General features: G+C 37.6%; 1 protein-coding gene across 2 annotated transcripts in view; it reads left to right on the forward strand.

Moving 5' to 3' along the window:
• Nucleotides 1–18,128, forward strand: part of LOC101851594 (filamin-C) — a gene marked incomplete at its 5' end in the record, with an annotated part of 34,031 nt that extends 15,903 nt beyond the window's left edge. For both annotated transcript variants that reach the window (XM_005105335.3, XM_013086416.2), the window contains 9 exon segments: nt 1,692–1,838; nt 4,129–4,230; nt 6,283–6,468; nt 7,696–7,800; nt 9,818–9,994; nt 10,690–10,839; nt 14,560–14,727; nt 15,658–15,715; nt 17,947–18,128. In XM_005105335.3, coding sequence (XP_005105392.2) covers nt 1,692–1,838; nt 4,129–4,230; nt 6,283–6,468; nt 7,696–7,800; nt 9,818–9,994; nt 10,690–10,839; nt 14,560–14,727; nt 15,658–15,715; nt 17,947–18,124 — 1,271 coding nt within the window.
• Nucleotides 18,129–18,570: the final 442 nt, after the last annotated feature.

Below are 18,570 nucleotides of genomic sequence, written 5' to 3' on the forward strand. Positions count from 1 at the left end.
GATGTCCATTTGTAGAAGATAACCACTTTTCTCCTCATTGTCTGGGACAATTTTGACTGTATTCTGTTTCAAGTAGACAAAGCATGCCTTTATTGCTTCACCATATATCCATTACAAATAAGGCCTACATCTTTGTGTATGTATTCCTATTCTATATATATTCATTGGATAGTTTTAGTACTAATTTTATCTTTTTAATGAGCAAATATTTGTTTTCCACACAAAAAAGCTATTTTTCAATAATTATTTTTTTAAAATATACACAATGAGTGAAAAATTATGGGTGTTTGGGAATTAAAAAACAACATAAATATTTTGTTTAAGTTTTTGATCAGACACATAAACTTTTTGCACCATTTTTGTTGCTTCAGTTTTATCAAATTGATTGATGTTCTTGCCTTGTATATAATTTACATTAATACTGTCAAAGAAATAGGTGGGTGGAGGGGTTATATATAATATAAGTTTTACTTCTTCACTTTTTTCTATTGCTCCTGTACTGTGGCGTATTTTTGTCTGGCATGCTCATTTCCAGCATTAAATGACTGTATTATGTTAATGTACCTCTTTTTACTCAAGCCTAGAAAAACCCTACTAAACTAAGCTCTCCTAGAGCTGTTTGTACCAGGAATTTGCTGCATGTTTCTTAATAATCAAATGGTATCAGGATTTCTGAAAGTGTTTCAACAGATGAAAATCAGCATATTGTGGGGACGATGAGCTGCTTATATCTACAGGAAGTTGAATCATCTGTTTATCTATTTTGCGAAAAGGTTGCAGTTAGAAATCTAATACTCAATCTTTAATGACTTTAAAATCACACAGATGGAAGATATGTTCTGTCTTTTGACACTTCGTTTGGAAGTATTTCTGAATTTCGTTTCATATTTGTTACTTGGTTATATTTCTGAAACATTTAACTGCTGGGTTTGTTTATGATAAAATGCTTCTCTGTGGCTGGTATATGTTGTGTATTAAAATTCGGGTGATGCATATCAACCTATGATCTTTTATTCAAGTTACTTTGTGCCTTTTGTTTTTGCACAGCATTTAAATATTTAATTGTTTTAACAACATTCACATTAATATTTTTAAGTTTACGTCAGATTTCCTGAATTTAGTGTTCTATTTTCTGGCTTCTATTTTGGTTCTCAGTTCTATTTTGAATTTCACATGGTGTTATTTTCCTTCTTATGTCACTCCAGGTTAAACTTGTACATGTACAAGCACATAGATACATCTTTTGGTTCTGGAATACGTTAGCTAAGTGAATGAAATAAAAGTTGTACATTTTATATCAAAGGGTAAATTTTTGCTCCTCTGATTTGATGCGTTTTACTGAAAGTAGTAGTTTGTCTCTCTGATATTCCCCAAGCTGTGGTAAGAAGTTAAAATCCTGTTTCCACATTGGCTACATGAGGAGAAAGAGATGTTTTAATAATGGCAGAAATACTAGACTTTATGGAGTTATATTTCATTTGTTTTGTTTTATTGTAGAAGGGTTCTTCCAATATTATCAGTGTTATATTTTCACTTTATTTTGATACAATCTTGTTCTTTTAAAGAATTCTCAAGACTCTTCTCTGAATTTTTAATCTCAACATGATATTTACTCGAAATGTCAGGGCCTATTTTATGATTATTATTATGATGTGAAGAGAAATGGAGCAGAAATCCTTCTTGTGTTTCAGACTCACCTTTTGAGGCTCATGTGACGGATAAATCGTTGGTGACCCTGCTCACTGATGTACAGGAACTGAAGGATGAGAATGATCACATTGCTCTAGACTATGGGAAGCTGTTTGTTTTGGACCTTGATGTCAGCCAGGCGGGACCAGGTAAACAATCTTTTTTCAAGTGCCTGGTCTAAAACTGACATCAGCAGCGATCATGGCATATTTGTAATTTCTCTACTTGAATGCGCTCAGTAAATCTGTATCGTCCTTGCTAAAAAATTTTTAGATTTTGAATTAGAAATTTTGACATTTTATATTTTTACAACTGCTCTTTTGTTTTGGGCTGTTTTTTGTATATTTTGTTGAAATATCAATTCTGTCGTATTAATTGTTTGTATGTTTGTATAAGCATGTTCCAGTGGGTGGTTGGAGGGTGCCGCTGGCAGGTCCTACTCCCTTACTTTTCCTCTGTTGTTTCTGTTTACTATTTGTTTTATTTTTTTCCCAGCAACAAATGACCATTTTTGTGTCGATGTTCTTCTCTTTACTCAAACTAACAAACAAAATCATGTCCCAAGTCAAGAACACACAAATATAGAAATTTAATTGTACAAACTGCTGTGAGGTTACCATACTGAACCCACTGTGCTACGAACAAAAGAAACAGAGAGAGAGAGAGAGAGAGAGAGAGAGAGAGAGAGAGAGAGAGAGAGAGAAGGAGAGGGAGGGATTGAGAGACAGGGTATGTTTATGGTTTGGTGGTGTTTCGATCAGCACATAATACACTCAAACCTGTCTAAGGCGGAACTGCAAGGGAGCCCGAAAAACATCCTGTCTTAGACATGTCTTGTCTTGGACAGGGGAACCTGCGGCCCAGCTGGTGGGATCAAGGGCGTTTAACTGTCTTATTTTTAAAAATTTATAGTAGAGGGTTTTAAGGCGCTCGCAACTGCATAAGGTCATTTGAGCACCAAGGGGCGGGTGTCAACAGAGAAACAGAGAAGTCTTTACAGGGAATCAGACTTAGACTGCTCACCTCTCTAGCTTCAACAGCACAAGGTCTGCTTCGACTATCAAGGCACCCCGGAAATAGAAGGTCACAAGAGAGTGACAAACATACAAAAGAAGTAGAGGAAAATGACAATAGTAAGGATCAGGAAAGAAAAAGCAGCAGTTCCCTGTTGTAGATCAGGCACAGTTATGAGCGTGACATGAGTCAGCCCATTTACAATTCTACTATGCTTGAACAAGAAATGTCCCCCCTTTGGGAATGGCCTAAACACACTACAGTCAGTGGCACTGCCCCAGGGGGTGGTTTAATTGTCTGATCGGCAAGCAGTGGTCAAAACCCTATTCCTCTGTAGTGCTATCCTTTTATCCTCTCTGATAATAGCATGTGGCAGTCCTACTTATCCATTGCCACCAGTGCGTGTATCTCATAGAGTCACTGTTTGACCTATAATAAAGAGAAATGATTGAACCTCTTTGCTTCCACCCTTAACCTCACCCATCAGTGTGATAAACACAGTCAACAAATGCCACCTCTCTTGTGCATGTAACAAAGATTCAAGGACCATTTTTGTCCACTGGCCATATAATCAGGGCGACGGGCATTGGTCAAATTAATCTCACACCTCTGGCCACGAACTACCCAGGAAAGTTTCAGGAAAGAATCGCCACTGAGGAACTTTTACATGCACTGGTGAGATTTCACACCTATACCACCATAACCATCTGCACCATGCAGGGCTCTCATGAATGGGGTAAAATCTACTTCCAAGTGGCATCCCCACTCCCTTTTCTTGCCTGGCAGCATAATGTAAAAGTTAGAGCCAAGGTAACCAAAGTTAATAATTTTTGTTTCAGATCAAGGCTGAGTAGGCAAAGAATTTTCTGTTTTTAGTTTTAGACAGGTTAAAAACTCTGCGAAAGGAAGGAATTTCTCTTTCTGTTTTTTTGTTGTTGCGTTAGGCATGTTTCAGTTTTATGGAGGTAATTAAAGAGGAATTTATCAAGGGAGGTGCAGGAAAGTTCAGTTATGACAGGTTTCCACCAATGAGAGGTGTTTGTCTACTTTGGGTTCACTTTAATCCAGAACACGTCTCTAGGCTAACTGACACGAGCACAAGAATAACTGCTCTTCACACAAATCTCGGACAGCAATTGCACTTTATTACTCACCCCACTAGTCGCTACTGAGCATGTCTTAAAGTGACGGGAGGTAGCTCCCTTAAAACAAGGATGGACTATAACCTTGTTATGTCCCATACACAACAAGAGGTTTCCATAAAGACAGGTTCGACTGTACATGCATTTATATCCCCTTTTTTATGCTTTTTCTTGATTGCACTTGACTTTTGTAACATTACTGCCTTCGCAAATGACCAAGACAAATTTCTCCATGAAGGTTGAAAAAAGATTTTCATTGTCACTGTCTGTTCTGTTTTTGCAGGGATATTTAAAGGTGAAGTTCTGAGTCCAAAGGGGAAGCTGATTGTGAGTGTGAAGCAGACAAAAGAACAAGTTTCCATGTCATTCACACCACGTACCGAAGGTATGACTTCTTTTTGTTTTCACTCTCTTTGTGTCTCTTCCCTCCCCATCCCCTCCCTTATCCTTCTCTCTCTTTTTTCACCCCCCCCCCCCAATAGCCTACTCACTATGGGCAGTCCAACTACTGGCAACACCCTTGATAAGGTCCAAAATAATGCCTTCCATTTCATAAACGGTGGCATGAGATCTACACCTATAGCGGCATGTGAAATTCTTTCAAATGTTGAACCCCTGGGAATTCGCAGAGATAAAGCAGTTTTGGAGCTCCATGAAAAAAACAAAAGAATGTGCCCCAACTACTCAAACAGGAAACCAGTAGAAACATGGAAACCAAAGAAATGACTTTAACAAAAATCAGTCATGCATCATATCACAGAACTAATGGAGAGTCACCGTCTACCTCAAAACAGAAAAGAAACCAAAAGAGGCAACCATGACCAAAACATTCCTCCCCACATATCTTTGAAAAAAAACTAGTAATTACAACATCTCTTAGAGACAATAGCACAAAATCTTCAGACTCAGTGACGCTGATGCTTGCATTACATCAAACAATTGACAACTTTTCAAATGAATGGATATACGTTTATACAAATGGCTCAGCATTCAAAGGCGCAACCAAAGCCGGATATGAAATACTAATACAATACCCAGATGGAAGTTCCAATGAGATCTCTGCAGCCTGTGGAGAGAAATGCAACAACCTCAATTCAGAAATGATGGCAATTGAAACAGCACTATACCATCTCTGCAGTTTTTGACATTCATCCAAACAAAAGGCAGAGTATTGTGATTTTCACTAACTCACTATCAGCCGTGCAAGAGATAGAAAATGACCGTCATCTAAACCAAGACTAACCATATATTCTGTTTGGCTCCAATCACCTTATAACATTCTGTGGCATTCCTGGTGAGGCAGTGGATTCTCGGACATTCAAACATACCTGGAAATGACAGAGCAGACACACTCACCAAAAGGTGATCTGAACAGGAACAACCCAAAACTCCAACTTCATACAACACAGAAAAACAAATCATTAAAAGCAACAGCAAACAAGATTGGATGAACAGTTGGGCCTTGGAAAGACAGGCAGAGCCGTTTTCAAACATATCACTTCAATAAAACGTAATGACAATATCAACCACCTGCAGGGAAAGAAACAGACCACAATCTTCCACCTACGAACAGAACATATACACCTCAACTTTCAATTAGAGAAAATGAAACCAGAACTTCCCCCACAGTGTTCTTTGTGTGGCTATGCTTATAAGACTGTTGATCATCACCTTTTCCACTGCACAGCACTAAATGACATCAGAGCTACACTGCTGAGAGAGAGAGAGAGAGAGAGAGAGAGAGAGAGAGAGAGAGAGAGACTTAAAACAGCATTTTTTTAACACATGCTTACAACATTTGTTGTCTATCTGACATATTATTATTCCTTTCCTGTTCCAATATGTCATTATTTTGTTAGTGTGGTTGTCTTTACTGAAACTTAATTTGCATTAATGAAATTGACGTGAGAGCTTCGTCATGCTCTCTTGCCCTAAACAACAACTCAGCAACAGGACCGACATCTGTTGTGTAATGGTGTAGCTCTTTCCCATGTTAGAAACAGTAGACACGAGTTTAATTCCACAGTGGGAAAGTTACTTTACCAAGCACCTCCAATTGTCTACTAGAATACTTACTTACTGTGCTTTACTTTTACTTTTTCATCCTCTGTTGCCGTTAAACGTCGAAGGGAGATGCAGTTTTCTATGGTAGGCCAGCTCCGCAGCTCTTTCAGTTGTAATGTTATGTTTTCTAAGGGTTTCCTTGACACCGTCGATCCACCTTTTGCGTGGCTGTATCCCACTAAGACCAGGTTGACCCTTTCCAAGAAAATCAGCTGCACAAACGCGCACTCCCCACTTTGACCCCTTGCGTTTTTTTCTATATAACGACACTGTGCAAGATGTCCACCTGTCTCGTACAACCTATTTTTCTCCACAACAATAGCGGGACTTGCACTGTTTGACTGTACTAATTATTTTATAACTTACATGCCAGGTGACCACTACATCCACATGTATTGGTCAAATGTTCCCATTGAGTTGAGTCCACTTCTCGGATACTGCCCGGGGCCTCCGCTTCCTGTAGATTCAAGCCAGGTCGTTGTGACGGGTCAAGGGGCGGAGTCTGCCAGAGCCACTGTGCGTGCTGAGTTCATCATTGATGGAAGAAAGGCTGGACCTGGTAGGAAGAGCTCTTTTAACGCTTGATTGCCCTTCAGAATGTAATACTTGTGGTTTCAGTTAATGATTACATTTTATTAATTTCGTACTTTTACTAGGTAATGTATTATTGTTTTGCAAGTAATATAGAAATTGCAGTAAAGTATGCACTTACTGAAATCAGTAGGGTGTGGAAATGTTAATGTAAAATGCAAAGTTTGCTATTTATAAATATTAGGCTATGTCAATGGAGAAAACTGTTGTTACTTAAACATAAAATAATGTTAAACACTGACCTTTTGGTTGCCTGTGTTTACAACGTTAGCCAAACCTGTTTCTCTCTCTGGATCGTGATCCTTTCCTCAGCGATAGGGCCCCGATGCATTGGAATCTCACACACAACACAAAAAGAGACCGAGGCTCTAACTAGCCATTCCCCTTTTCTCCACTCTCCCCTTCTCTCAGCAGGCCTCCTCTGCCTTGATACAGCTCTCATCTCTAAAGTCTGACCTGTAGTAATCCAGACTGCTTTTATATACTTGCACCAAACAATACAACTGAACTGAGACTCACACTTTTACTCACTCACTCTCTCTGCTTTACACACTTTCAGCCAAACAATGCAATAGGCTAGGCTTAAGCCCCTGCCTCTGATCAACACGCCAGATTGCAAATTAAACAACCAAATAGACCACAAAAACAAAGTTGGAAAATTAGGTCAAAATTTTACATGAATTAGTCCTCTCTGCCATGCCAAAAGTAGTGTTGGTTTAAAGTCCCTTTGATCTTAATGCGGCTTTTGTTGCTATTTTTTGTCACAGAATAACAATATGAATGAAAGAGGTTCATTTATCCAAGGATGTAAAAATCAAGTAAGAGCAGTATTTGGACATAAAAAAATCATGGGAAAATGAGATGTCTTTGCTCTTAATAAATTAAACATATGTTCAACATAAGGAAAGTGTTTTTGCTACTTGTGTCCGCCTTGTAAAGTGAAAGGATTCCAACATCGTTTATCAAACCCGAAATATTATTCTTAAAAAGAAGCAAGCTCCCAATACTATTAACAATCTATGATATGAGAGAAAATCTTCAGAATGATATTCATCTGTAATCCAACGACATTTGTTCAAACTTGATTCTTGTCCTTACACTAAAAGCAAATAGATACCAAACTTCTGTTTACTCTCATCACTCAAAGAAAGCTCTTGATTCCCCGTGATATTAGTGATATTCCATGTTGTTACAGGTGTTCCCAAGGTGACAATGCAAGGTGTTCAGACAGAGCTGCCTGTGGAGGTGAAGCCTCTGAAGTACAACAGATACCACTGCTCATACCTCTCAGAATTCCCAGGTAACTGATGAAATAGTTCATTTTGAAAAAGGTATAATTAAAACGCTTATTTGTTGTATCCAGGCTACGAGTAAACTCATAACGAGGACTAGGCCCGGCTATAAGTAAATTCGGGACAGCTGTATGGTCACGTTAAACAGCTTTTTCTGTTTGTAATTAGCAAAATACGAAAATATGGCGATGCTAGCTCTATCTGAATATTTCAATTTTCACATGAGCAGGGGTTTCTTTGTTTTTGATGGGTGTAGAAGCTTGAAAAATGTCTCGAACACCCACGTTCACAACCGACGAAGTACTTCCTGAAGTGGCGCTGGTTTTGTGAGGGGGAATCTGACTAATTTGATGAAAGTGACTCACGTCTGAATCAATACCGTAAATGTCATTGTGGAGAATAACGAACAGGAATTAGACTCTTTATCAGTGATTGGTGTAGATCTATAAATCCAAGGGGACGTCATGGGCGTGGCAATAAGGGTCAAGTTTGAGGGTGGAATACACGTCAAAACCTATAAGGTGCTATAGTTGTAATTCCTAAATTTCCTGAAAATCTAAGAGTAAATGTGAGAAATACAGCACTTTGAAATATACACCCTTATTTCCAACCCGTAAGGGGAGGCAGCCCCAGGACGGGTACTGAGTCCGTGGGGGTATGGCCAGGATAGGTGAAATCAGGCGCTCATCAAAATAATGAAATCGGAGAAACAGGTCTTTTACTGACAGTTTTGACATTTTTATGGAATTTTATTTTTTGGCTTAACCTCTTTTGGGTCCGTATAAAAACACATATGGATTAAAGGCACAAAATATGTCATTTTTCAGTTTTAAAAGATTCTTTAGCTATTGGAGTTACCAAACTTTGGTGGCCATTTTCTCGCTAATTTCCCCACTGAAACCAGGCAACCTCTCTTCCTTCAATCTCAAATATCTTGAATTCTATTCAAGATAAATGGATATTTTTTTCTTTGGAAGCAAAACGAATAAATCAGCTTTCAGAGGATACCAATAACTCTACATGCCCAAAAATTGTGGAGCGCCTGAATCCACCGCGTCGTGACACAATTAACCTCTCTGCTGACATTATTTGCTTTTTGTGTACTTTTGATAATGCTCTCGAGCCATACTGATAATGGGTGAGCTCAGCCAGCTGGTAACCTTGTAAAGCACTTAATTAGAGCTTGCTGTTGAGCGGAGGTATGCACTATGCAAAATGCTAATTATTCTTATTATTTTTATAAATTAAAATTATTTTTTTTTATAGTAGAGGGTTTTACGGCGCTTGCAACTGCATAAGGTCATATGAGCGCCAATTTTTATTAAGGGGTAGGTTCAATTGTTGGACTTTTACTTAAAAAGCTGTGAGTTGATCTCCAGTTCTGTATGGTGGGAACTTGTATCCTTATTAATTAAAGTCCCTTGGCTGTTTTTTCTTCTGACACTGACACCCAGCTGTATACAGGTACTAGGTTCTAACTACAGGTTACAACGCTGTATGTCCTTCCCAGGGGACCATGAAGGTCATGTAGAGAAAACAGTCATTCAGCCAAAGCAGTTCTTGTGGGGAAATGTGAGCCGTTATAAGGGGGTACAGGACTGTAGATTAGGCATTATAATAAGTGTCTTTATTTACGTAGGCCTAATCTTAATGTTGTCTTACTTCAGAGAACAAAAAAATTCTGGGTTTTCGAAGAGCCTAAGTTAAAGCATTCATGATATATTCATGATCCATATATGCACCATCTTATTAATGAGGAGAAACTCTCTTTTATACTACTGTATGACAGTGCTCTTTTCCTTTGCATGCAAAAAACATATATTTAATTCCTAGCAGGGGAGGTTTTTTTTATTCATTGTCTTCAACTGCCTTCTGGGCTGTTGTGTTCCCCTTCAGCCTGTCTTAGCCCTATAAAACCAGCAGAGTTGAAGAAGTCTTTCCCCCTGAATGATTTAAACTGTGTCAATTAGGGCATCAAATAGTGACAATGTCAATACATTTTTATATTTTGTATCGTTCTTCCAGGTAGTTTCCTCCTGTATATCTCATGGTCGGACAAAATGCTCCAGCGCTGCCCTATCAAGGTCAATATCTTTGCAAAAGGGGATGCTAAGAAGGTGACGGTCTCAGGAGAAGGGCTCAATGGAGGTATTGCAGGCCATGAGCTGAAGGTGTTTGTGGACACTACTGCAGCTGGTCCCGGTAAGCTTAGTCATGTGTAGGATAAGATAAGGAATAAGCTCGGGCCTAGAAAAAATAAACACAGAAAGCTTGAAATCATGAATAGCTCATAAAATTTGTTATTCATCAACTGATATCTCTTTAATTTTCTGTTATATGGGTTTACAGATTTAATAATGTGTTAACACATTTTCAGTCCCCGATGTTTTTGAGTTTTATGTGCCCGACTGTACTCTCTTGGATCTGCTCACGAAGAAATAGACAATGTACTTTCTCTAGCAGCTGCAATAAGAAATACATTCCTGGCATATTGTTATTATTACATCAGGGTAGGCCTTCACTTCACCTTGTGAGATTTATTCTAGCTTTTTTATTCACAAAGACTTTAAAATATTGGACTTTTTTGCATTCATTGTGTTTTTTGAGCTGACGCAAATGTTTTTTGTTTGTGTTCGGTGTTTTTCTTTGTCAACTTTGTATATATATTTTTTTAGCAATATCTCAGATTGATATAATTCTATTAACAGTCATTATTTCAACTTTATCTAGGTTTAATTGCAAGCATTCAAACGTTTGTCGATGCACCCCTTTGTTTATTTAATGCTTTTATTGTTTACTCTGTGCTTTTATTCTGATATTAAATTAAGTGAAAAAAAATTCAGTTTTCATTACCATTATTCATTATGTTCTAAAGTTAAATAATATTATGCTATCAGGGGAGATAACTGCAAGTTGTCAAAGCCAGCATCAGACTGCCCGCTGTGACGTCAAAGAGAACAACGACGGTCATTACACACTGAGAGTACTGCCCATGGAGCCAGAGCGACACATCTTACAGGTCGAGTACGATGGAGTACATGTGCCAGGTAGGAATCATTCATTTTTCTAAATAGTTTCAGAATGTTGGGTCATCTCCTGATGTTTTAATGAAAGAACTCTTTTTCATCGTCCTGGCTATGTAATGATTTGTGATAATCTCTGAGTGAGCCTCACCTGCCAACATTGTCTAGCCCCTCACATTCCCTTCCCCTCACGCCCCCTCATGGCAACAGATATATTTTGGTGAAGATGAGCCTGATCAACCATCTCCACACATACCCCCCCCCTTTCCAGTCCATCCACACCTCCCCCAGTGATGTGAAGTTGTTAAGGTTATCTTCGCCTGCAAAGGGCAGGTGTCATCATAATTTGTATGCCAGACTTTTGTCTTGCTGTCATCATATTTCTAGAAAATATTCATGTACCCACTGTGGTTCCATAAGCCTCAGTTTGCCATGGGTAGCAGTTTGCTCAAGTTTGCATGAAGCATGAAGCATGCTTTTGTTTTAATCAAATTTTTACAGCACTTGCTACACAATTAGGTCATATAAGTGCCAAAGATTAGAGATGTTACAAGAGAGTAACAAACATGACAAAAAAGAAGTGAAGAAAAGGTTAGATGTATGATCGGTAAAAAGGAGCAGACCAGGTCAGAGCACCAGCCAACCACCCACATGATGCATGCCTGAGACTGAATGGCAATTAGAATTTTATTTTCTGTGGCAATTATAAAGGGTAGCAATATCACATAAAAAAGAACTGTAACTGATTTGAGTGATATACACATTTTAATGGTTTCATTGTACTGTGCTGTGTATGTGTGATTAGTCATCTTTCTTTCTTGTTCCTTAGTGTCAGTATACCTGGTTGTACTTTCTCTTCAGAAGAACATACTAAATTTACATTGCACTTTAGGTAAATAATTTGTTTTAAAGTAAAATCAATTTCTGAAGCACTTTGATTTCTATGAATTTCACTGTTGTGTGAGTCGCCCCAAATTGTAAAACTGATTTTCAAAGTATATTCATTTTTAAAAACAACTCAAAAAAATTAATATTAATATTAATTGTATTTACATGGTGTTGATCCATGATCTACAGCATGTTCTGTGCACTTAACAATTATTAGTTGAACTCTTTGTCTCCGGCAAGCCACTCCCAGCAGCTCGCGATCAGAACCACTGTGCCGGTGAGCCGCTAACACTACTAACAGGGGCTCGGGCACATTCCTTTACGATTACCTCCGACATCAAATTACTTTTTGGCAATTGCCGAAAACAGGTCTCTTATACCGGATTAAGTTAATTCAGTAGATGACGAACTATCGAAATAGGTTTGCTAGTTTCGATTTAATGACACATATAATGACGTTTTTGTCATTTTTAGATAATTAGCGCCAAAAAAGGGTCCCAGCGTAGTGGGTTTACCCCCCCGGAGATAAAGAGTTAACCATACGTACAGTTTTGCTGTTATGTTTTGATGTGTTTTTGGTTACTGCTTGTCACCTTTGTTATTTAAAAATAATGACCTTTTTCTCAGAGAATGAAAACTTTTCTCAAGATATTACATTCTTCGAGGGTGAGCCCTTCCCTGTCATGGGAATACATTTTGCCTGCACAAGCCATACTTATAATATATGTGCACTTTTTGAGATCATCAAGCATCACTTTTTCTTTTTATATGTGTTTTACAGTGCTTGCAACTGCATAAAATCATGTGAGCATGCGGGACACATTAAACATTTTCAATTGGTAGAAATTTTGAATTTTGTGCGGGAGGCGGCTGAAGCTTACTCTTATTGATTTTAGACCTCCAAGGGATGTTTAACATGTGCAACTGATACACGGGACCTCCGAGATTTTTTGCCCTTATCTGAGAAGGATAGGTGTAAATCTTTCCTACCAGAAGATCAGGGGTGTGGCTGAAAGACAGCGGTAAGATTAGTAAGAAGGAGCCAAGGAGTAGCAGTAGAAAGGCTGCAGAAAGAGTCAGGAGCCCAGAGGAGGGGGCAAAGGAGGTGAGGGGGTGGTGGCAGAAAGTAGAGATGAAAGCAGACAACAAAACGTTGCTAGAGAGCAGGAAAGGAGGTGAAAGAAGACGATTTTAAAGATGAAAATTTTTCGGTCACTACCCCGATTCGAACCCGGGATCTTTGAATGAGAGGCGAACACCTTAACCTCTAAGCCACGAGAGCCCCCCACCCCTAGCATCACAACTTAATTTTTCTTTGGTGAAGGGACCATTGTAGTGACAAATTCTATTTTGATGTCATAGTCAAGTGTTGCACAACATATGTTGACTGCTCAGGGTAAGACTCCACTTTATGTCACTTCATAAAATGGTGTACTATGATGGAGCCTTATGTATTATGCAGTCGATATATATAATGAATTGAAGAAATCAGACACTTTGTTGTTGCTTTTTGCATTTTAAATAGATTATTATAGTGCACATGAAAGCCTTTTTTTACTTACACATCACTGTAGGTTTTTTTGGTGTTTTAAACATAATCTAATCTCTGTTTGTTTATGGTTATAATGGATGCAAAGAGTAAATCTAAATCTGAAAATGAGCTACAGGGGAGGCAGTTTGTTTTATATATCACTGGTCAACGTTCTTATGAAGTGGTGCACTATTCTGAATTGAAGTTTCAAATCATACCAAACATAATGGGTGTATTCTTAGCTAGAGAATTACTAGAGCTCACTGACACTTAGTTATTTTTTTTTCTTTTCAAACCAAAAACATTTTTTTTAGAACAGAATAACTGAGTGTACCTAAAAAAGTAGGTTTCAGTAACGGTTGTGTTGGTTAACTGAGGAATAATCTTGATTTTGTGAAACAAAAGTAATAAAAAAGATGAAAACAATGCCGATACAAATTCAAGGAAAATTTTGAATTTTATGGTTCAGACTGTGTTTCATTAAATGGCCTTTGGTCTTATGTCTAGATTTTTATGGCCACCTCATTACAGTCATTATATCCAGACCTTTACAAATTCGAGTTATGAACAGAAATACAGTTAGGCAGGGATAAAACTCAAACACCTCGGCTATTGACAAATGTGCCACGACGGGGTGGAATCAGGCGCTGGTCAATTTTTGTGTATAAAATGGAGTTATTGGTATCCTCTGAAAGCTGAATTATTTGGCTTGCTTCCAATGAAGTAAATATTCATTTATCTTGGATAGAACTCAAAATATTTGTCATTTTAAGGAAGTGAGGGCTCCTGGTTTCAGTGGTGAAATTAGCGAGAAAATGGCCGCCATAGTTTGGTAACTCCAATAGCTAAAGAGTCTTTGAAAACTGAAAAATGACATAGGGCCTATATATTATGTGCCTTTAATCAATGTTTTTCAATATTATTCACATGGAAATATGTTTTTATATTGACATTATAGAGGTTAAGCCAAAAACTAAAAATTCAATAAAAATGTCCAAACTGGCGGAAAAATACCTATTTCTCTGATTTCATTATTTTGACGAGCGCCTGATTTCACCACGCTTCCTCACAAATGTGTTAGACACATCCATAATTAAAGTAAACTGATGTATCTAACCAAAATATGAAGAGACACCAGTCGGGTAGTGGCAAATTATTGTAATAGCTATCCATGATTTCGAGTTTCCCATGTTTGTGTTAACTGTGTTCCACTGTAATAACCTAACTCTTTCCTAACTTGATGTTCTGCATGTGTGCACACTGTCAAATAGCAGTCTTAAGAATAGTCTTTGGTACTAATAGTGACATGTGTTTTGCTTGTTCAGGTAGCCCTTTTGTCCTGAGAGTGGGTGAACCTCCTGACCCCAGCAAGGTCAAAGTGTTTGGCCCAGGTGTGGAGAATGGTTTAATCGACTGGTTCGAGTCCCGCTTCTTAGTGGAGACTCAAGGGGCTGGAGCTGGTCAGTTGGCCGTCAAAGTCCGTGGACCTCGAGGTAGGTTGGGGATGAGTTGAAATGAGAAATTATATCATGGGAGTTATGTGAAATGAAACATGATGAGATGGATAAATTAAGACAAAAGTGGGATTAGATCAGATTGTGTGAATAGGCTAGTGTAAGATAGGAAAGAGGGAGATGGATTAAAACAAGATGAAGAGGTTGGATAACATAAAATTGGATAAAATGGAATATGTGAGATATGATAAGATTAGATAAGATGAGATAATATAGCATGAAATGACATCAGATATGATGAGATGGGGTAAGATTGGATTGAGGTGAGATCACATGAAATGTGATGACATGAGATGGGTTTGATCAGACAATATTCAATATCTTATCGATGTAGACGAAATCTTCTTCTTTGTCTTCTCATACCCCTGCTCAGGGAGTAACTAACCTTAAGACCGTCATCTCACAAAGCAGTTGGTTTTAATTTTTTAGTTGTTTTATCTTCCCAGAAATTAAAATCATCCCTTTTCTGACAGGCATCCACATGCTATTTTTAAAGGTACTCTTCTTTGTATCTATACTGACGAGAGTGGTTTCAGCTTTGGGTAAGAATTAATTTTGAATATTGCACGGATGGGTATGTAGAAAACATGAGAAAAACAAATCATAGCTAATGGGGATCAAACTGCTGACCTCCAAGTTAAAGGGCAAACACTATACTGTTGAGCTTAAGATTCTCCAAAGGGATGGAATGATGGGGAGCAAAAGTCAAGATATGAGATGAGATAAAATGAAAGAAGGTGAGATGAGAAGGGTTGATAATATGTTAGAGCTCATCATTAAGGAGGGGGGGCAGTTGCTAGTCAAAATTTATGGATTCCATAGCTGCAAATTTGTAGCTTGATGCTAATCATTATAGGGAACCTTGATAAAAATGAACATGAAAACCTTATTGCATTTGTTTCTTTTCAGGTGGATTTAAAGTTGACATGCGTAGAGAAACCAAGTCTGAAAGAACAATAACTTGCAGGTAAGCAAAAGAATAGGTGGTTTTGGTACATTCTGGGTTTTTGTTTATGCTTTGATTAAAAATTTTGTCAAGATTATTATCAGTTGCTTCTCAATCTACTTTCAAACGTTTTAGTTTCTTCAAGTTTTCAACTCTTTCTTGTACTCATAGGTTGAAGTATTCACCATATCTGCAAATGAAAGTGAGAAAAGGAAAAGAGTTTTCTCCATGCATATTTATCTGATGTGTCATTTTCTGTTCCTCTGGACCTAAATCGTTTGTCACATGTAATTATCTTTATAAAAAATTTTTGTTGTTGTTTTCTTTTGTTTTCTTTATTTAATTATACATGTACAATTATACATCTTTCATTATTTTCATCGAAGAGAGTTATTCTGGGGGGCAAAGAAAGTGTGCTGTATGTAATGTCAAAAAAGTTTGCTTTGTATGACAGGTGACTTTTCATGCACTAATATGAAACATATTTGCATTGATTCCCATAACACTTTCATGAATTTGGCAGCACGAAATATTTAAAGATGCCTTTACAAACAAGTACTAAGTATTGTACCCTCCACTGAAAAGAAAAACCCTATATAGGCTTTCATATATTTGTATGTTAGTCGAAGAAAGACAGCTAAACAAGGTTACAAAAAGAAAGACAGATGGGAAGCAAAGACTAATAATAAGAAAAAAATTATTCATGAACATTCTTTCTTCAAAACACTTGGATTACTTGGAATGCAGTAAAAAGTTGCAAATAAACCATAAGCTGGAACTTCTACAGATTATGATTCAATCATATGAAATATTGTCTCATGGATGTTATTGCTAAAAGATGTCTAAGTACAATATTGGATGAAGAGAGTCGATTTCTTTTCAAGGCAGGTAACGCTTTAAGGCTCTCTCCTGGTGAGAAAACGCAAGTTTTTATTAGTTTCTGACACTTTTGTCATATTTCATATTCTCTCAAATACTCCTAACAGAAGCAAAATGGCATGTCTGATGGCTACGCTGGTTTTATTTTTTGTTAAGGTTTTATTTTTGCACTTTTTTAATACATTTTTCTCCATTTCTTGTGTCACAATTTTAATAGATATATAAGTTTATCTCACAGTCAGATTTCTTCCTTCTTGCTTCAAATTATGTAGGCCCTATGAGTAATCTGTTAGCTTTTCTCTATAAAGTTTTAGAAAGATTCTGCTCTTTTGGGGGGCTGCTAAATTAGAAAAAAATTTGAGTCTTCTAAAATATATTCTCCTACATAATGCTCCATAGACACAACTTAGATCATTAAGGAGGCCAACGTTAACCCTCTTTGTCAGGGCCAACTTGCTCTGAGAGGAATGTATCATATCAGAGAGACCAAAATACTCGATAAAAATTCTCCCTACATAAGAATCAAACACAGATCTTCTGCACTGGATGATGAAGCACTCAATTGTTACACCCCAGACACTGATTTACTGTAAAATTACTCTGTAATTTTTTTGCAGTAGGGTCGCGAAGCAGAAAAATTGCAACCTCGTTGCTTGTTTAACATTGAACATGTGACTTTTTCTTAAGCTCACTCTTTGTTATGAACTGTTTCACTGTTATTAAAAATGGCGATACGACAAGAAAGCACTGAGGTCGTGAAATGGTACTGATATCATGATAAAATAGTGTCAAAGCCAAAGTCTCTTACTCGTGGGAAAATCTAGAAGTTAGCTATATTTCTTGGCTTCAATGGCCACAGGTGCAAAAACACAAGGTAATAAATTTCCTTACATTTATCTTCCCCGAAATCTGCTACAAACAGTTCAAATTTCAGCTGCTATACAAAAACATGTTGGAGATAATATTCTTACCTGAAGAGAGCCTCAACCAGAGTATCATAATGTGGGCTACTGTATTGACTTTGTGAGTTGTTAGTACCTCTTCCTTTCAAAGTTATATCAATATACATTTAATTTGACTATTTTGACAGTGGACTTATACATTTTCGCTTTGTTATGGTTCTTTTACTTTGAATGAAGCCCTTCCCATTACTCTGTTTGAAATTCGTTTAGTCTAAATTTAACCCTGTCTAAGACAGCCTTTAAACAGCTGGCCATCTTACACAGTGAAATTTTTTTTAATGCACAAAGGAGTAAATGTAAAGTGGCAGAATGCAGGCCTACTGGTGAGTTTCTTGTAAAGGTAGCCATGAGAGTAGGTTGGACTGTATTTCTTTTGTGTCCTCTTTTTAATTTGATTTTTCTCTCCTTCAGATATGACCCAAGTGAGCCTGGTGAATATTCAATCAGTGTTCGCTGGTCAGGTGTCCATGTGCCGGGCAGTCCCTTCAGTGTGAACCTGGTAGAGACGAAGGAAGAACTACATGTCATCATGATGAGACAAGGGAAGGTTATTGCAGATGAGGATGATGAGTGGAGGGCGGAGATTTAAAAAGAAGAAAGAAAAGAAGAAAAGAGATAGTTTTTTTTATCTATCTGTGTGTCTAAATTATGGATTACAAAGGCATGGTGCACTGTGTAGGCCTACATGGTCCATGAACTCACATTTTACAATACAGGATCTTAACACCATTTATTTGAGTGTTTGTCTTCATAAATATATGAATCAATATTTGTGATAATAAACGTCCTCTTCATGAAGCATATGCAAGATCTCCTGGAAGCAATAAAATCCTCCAGCCTTCTTCCAAAACAGAGAGATATAAGAGAACTCTTTTGTCCACTCTTTTATCAGGAATGATATCTAGGACTAATAGAATACAGAATAAACGTTTCGTATATGATCCTGCTTTATGTGTATGCCCGATGTGTATGGAAGAGACAGGGTGAAGACTGTGTGCATGTGTGAGTTGGTGTGTGTGTGTGTGTGTGTGTGTG

This window comes from Aplysia californica, unplaced genomic scaffold (genome assembly GCF_000002075.1).
Source record: "Aplysia californica isolate F4 #8 unplaced genomic scaffold, AplCal3.0 scaffold00465, whole genome shotgun sequence".
NCBI lineage: Eukaryota > Metazoa > Mollusca > Gastropoda > Aplysiida > Aplysiidae > Aplysia > Aplysia californica.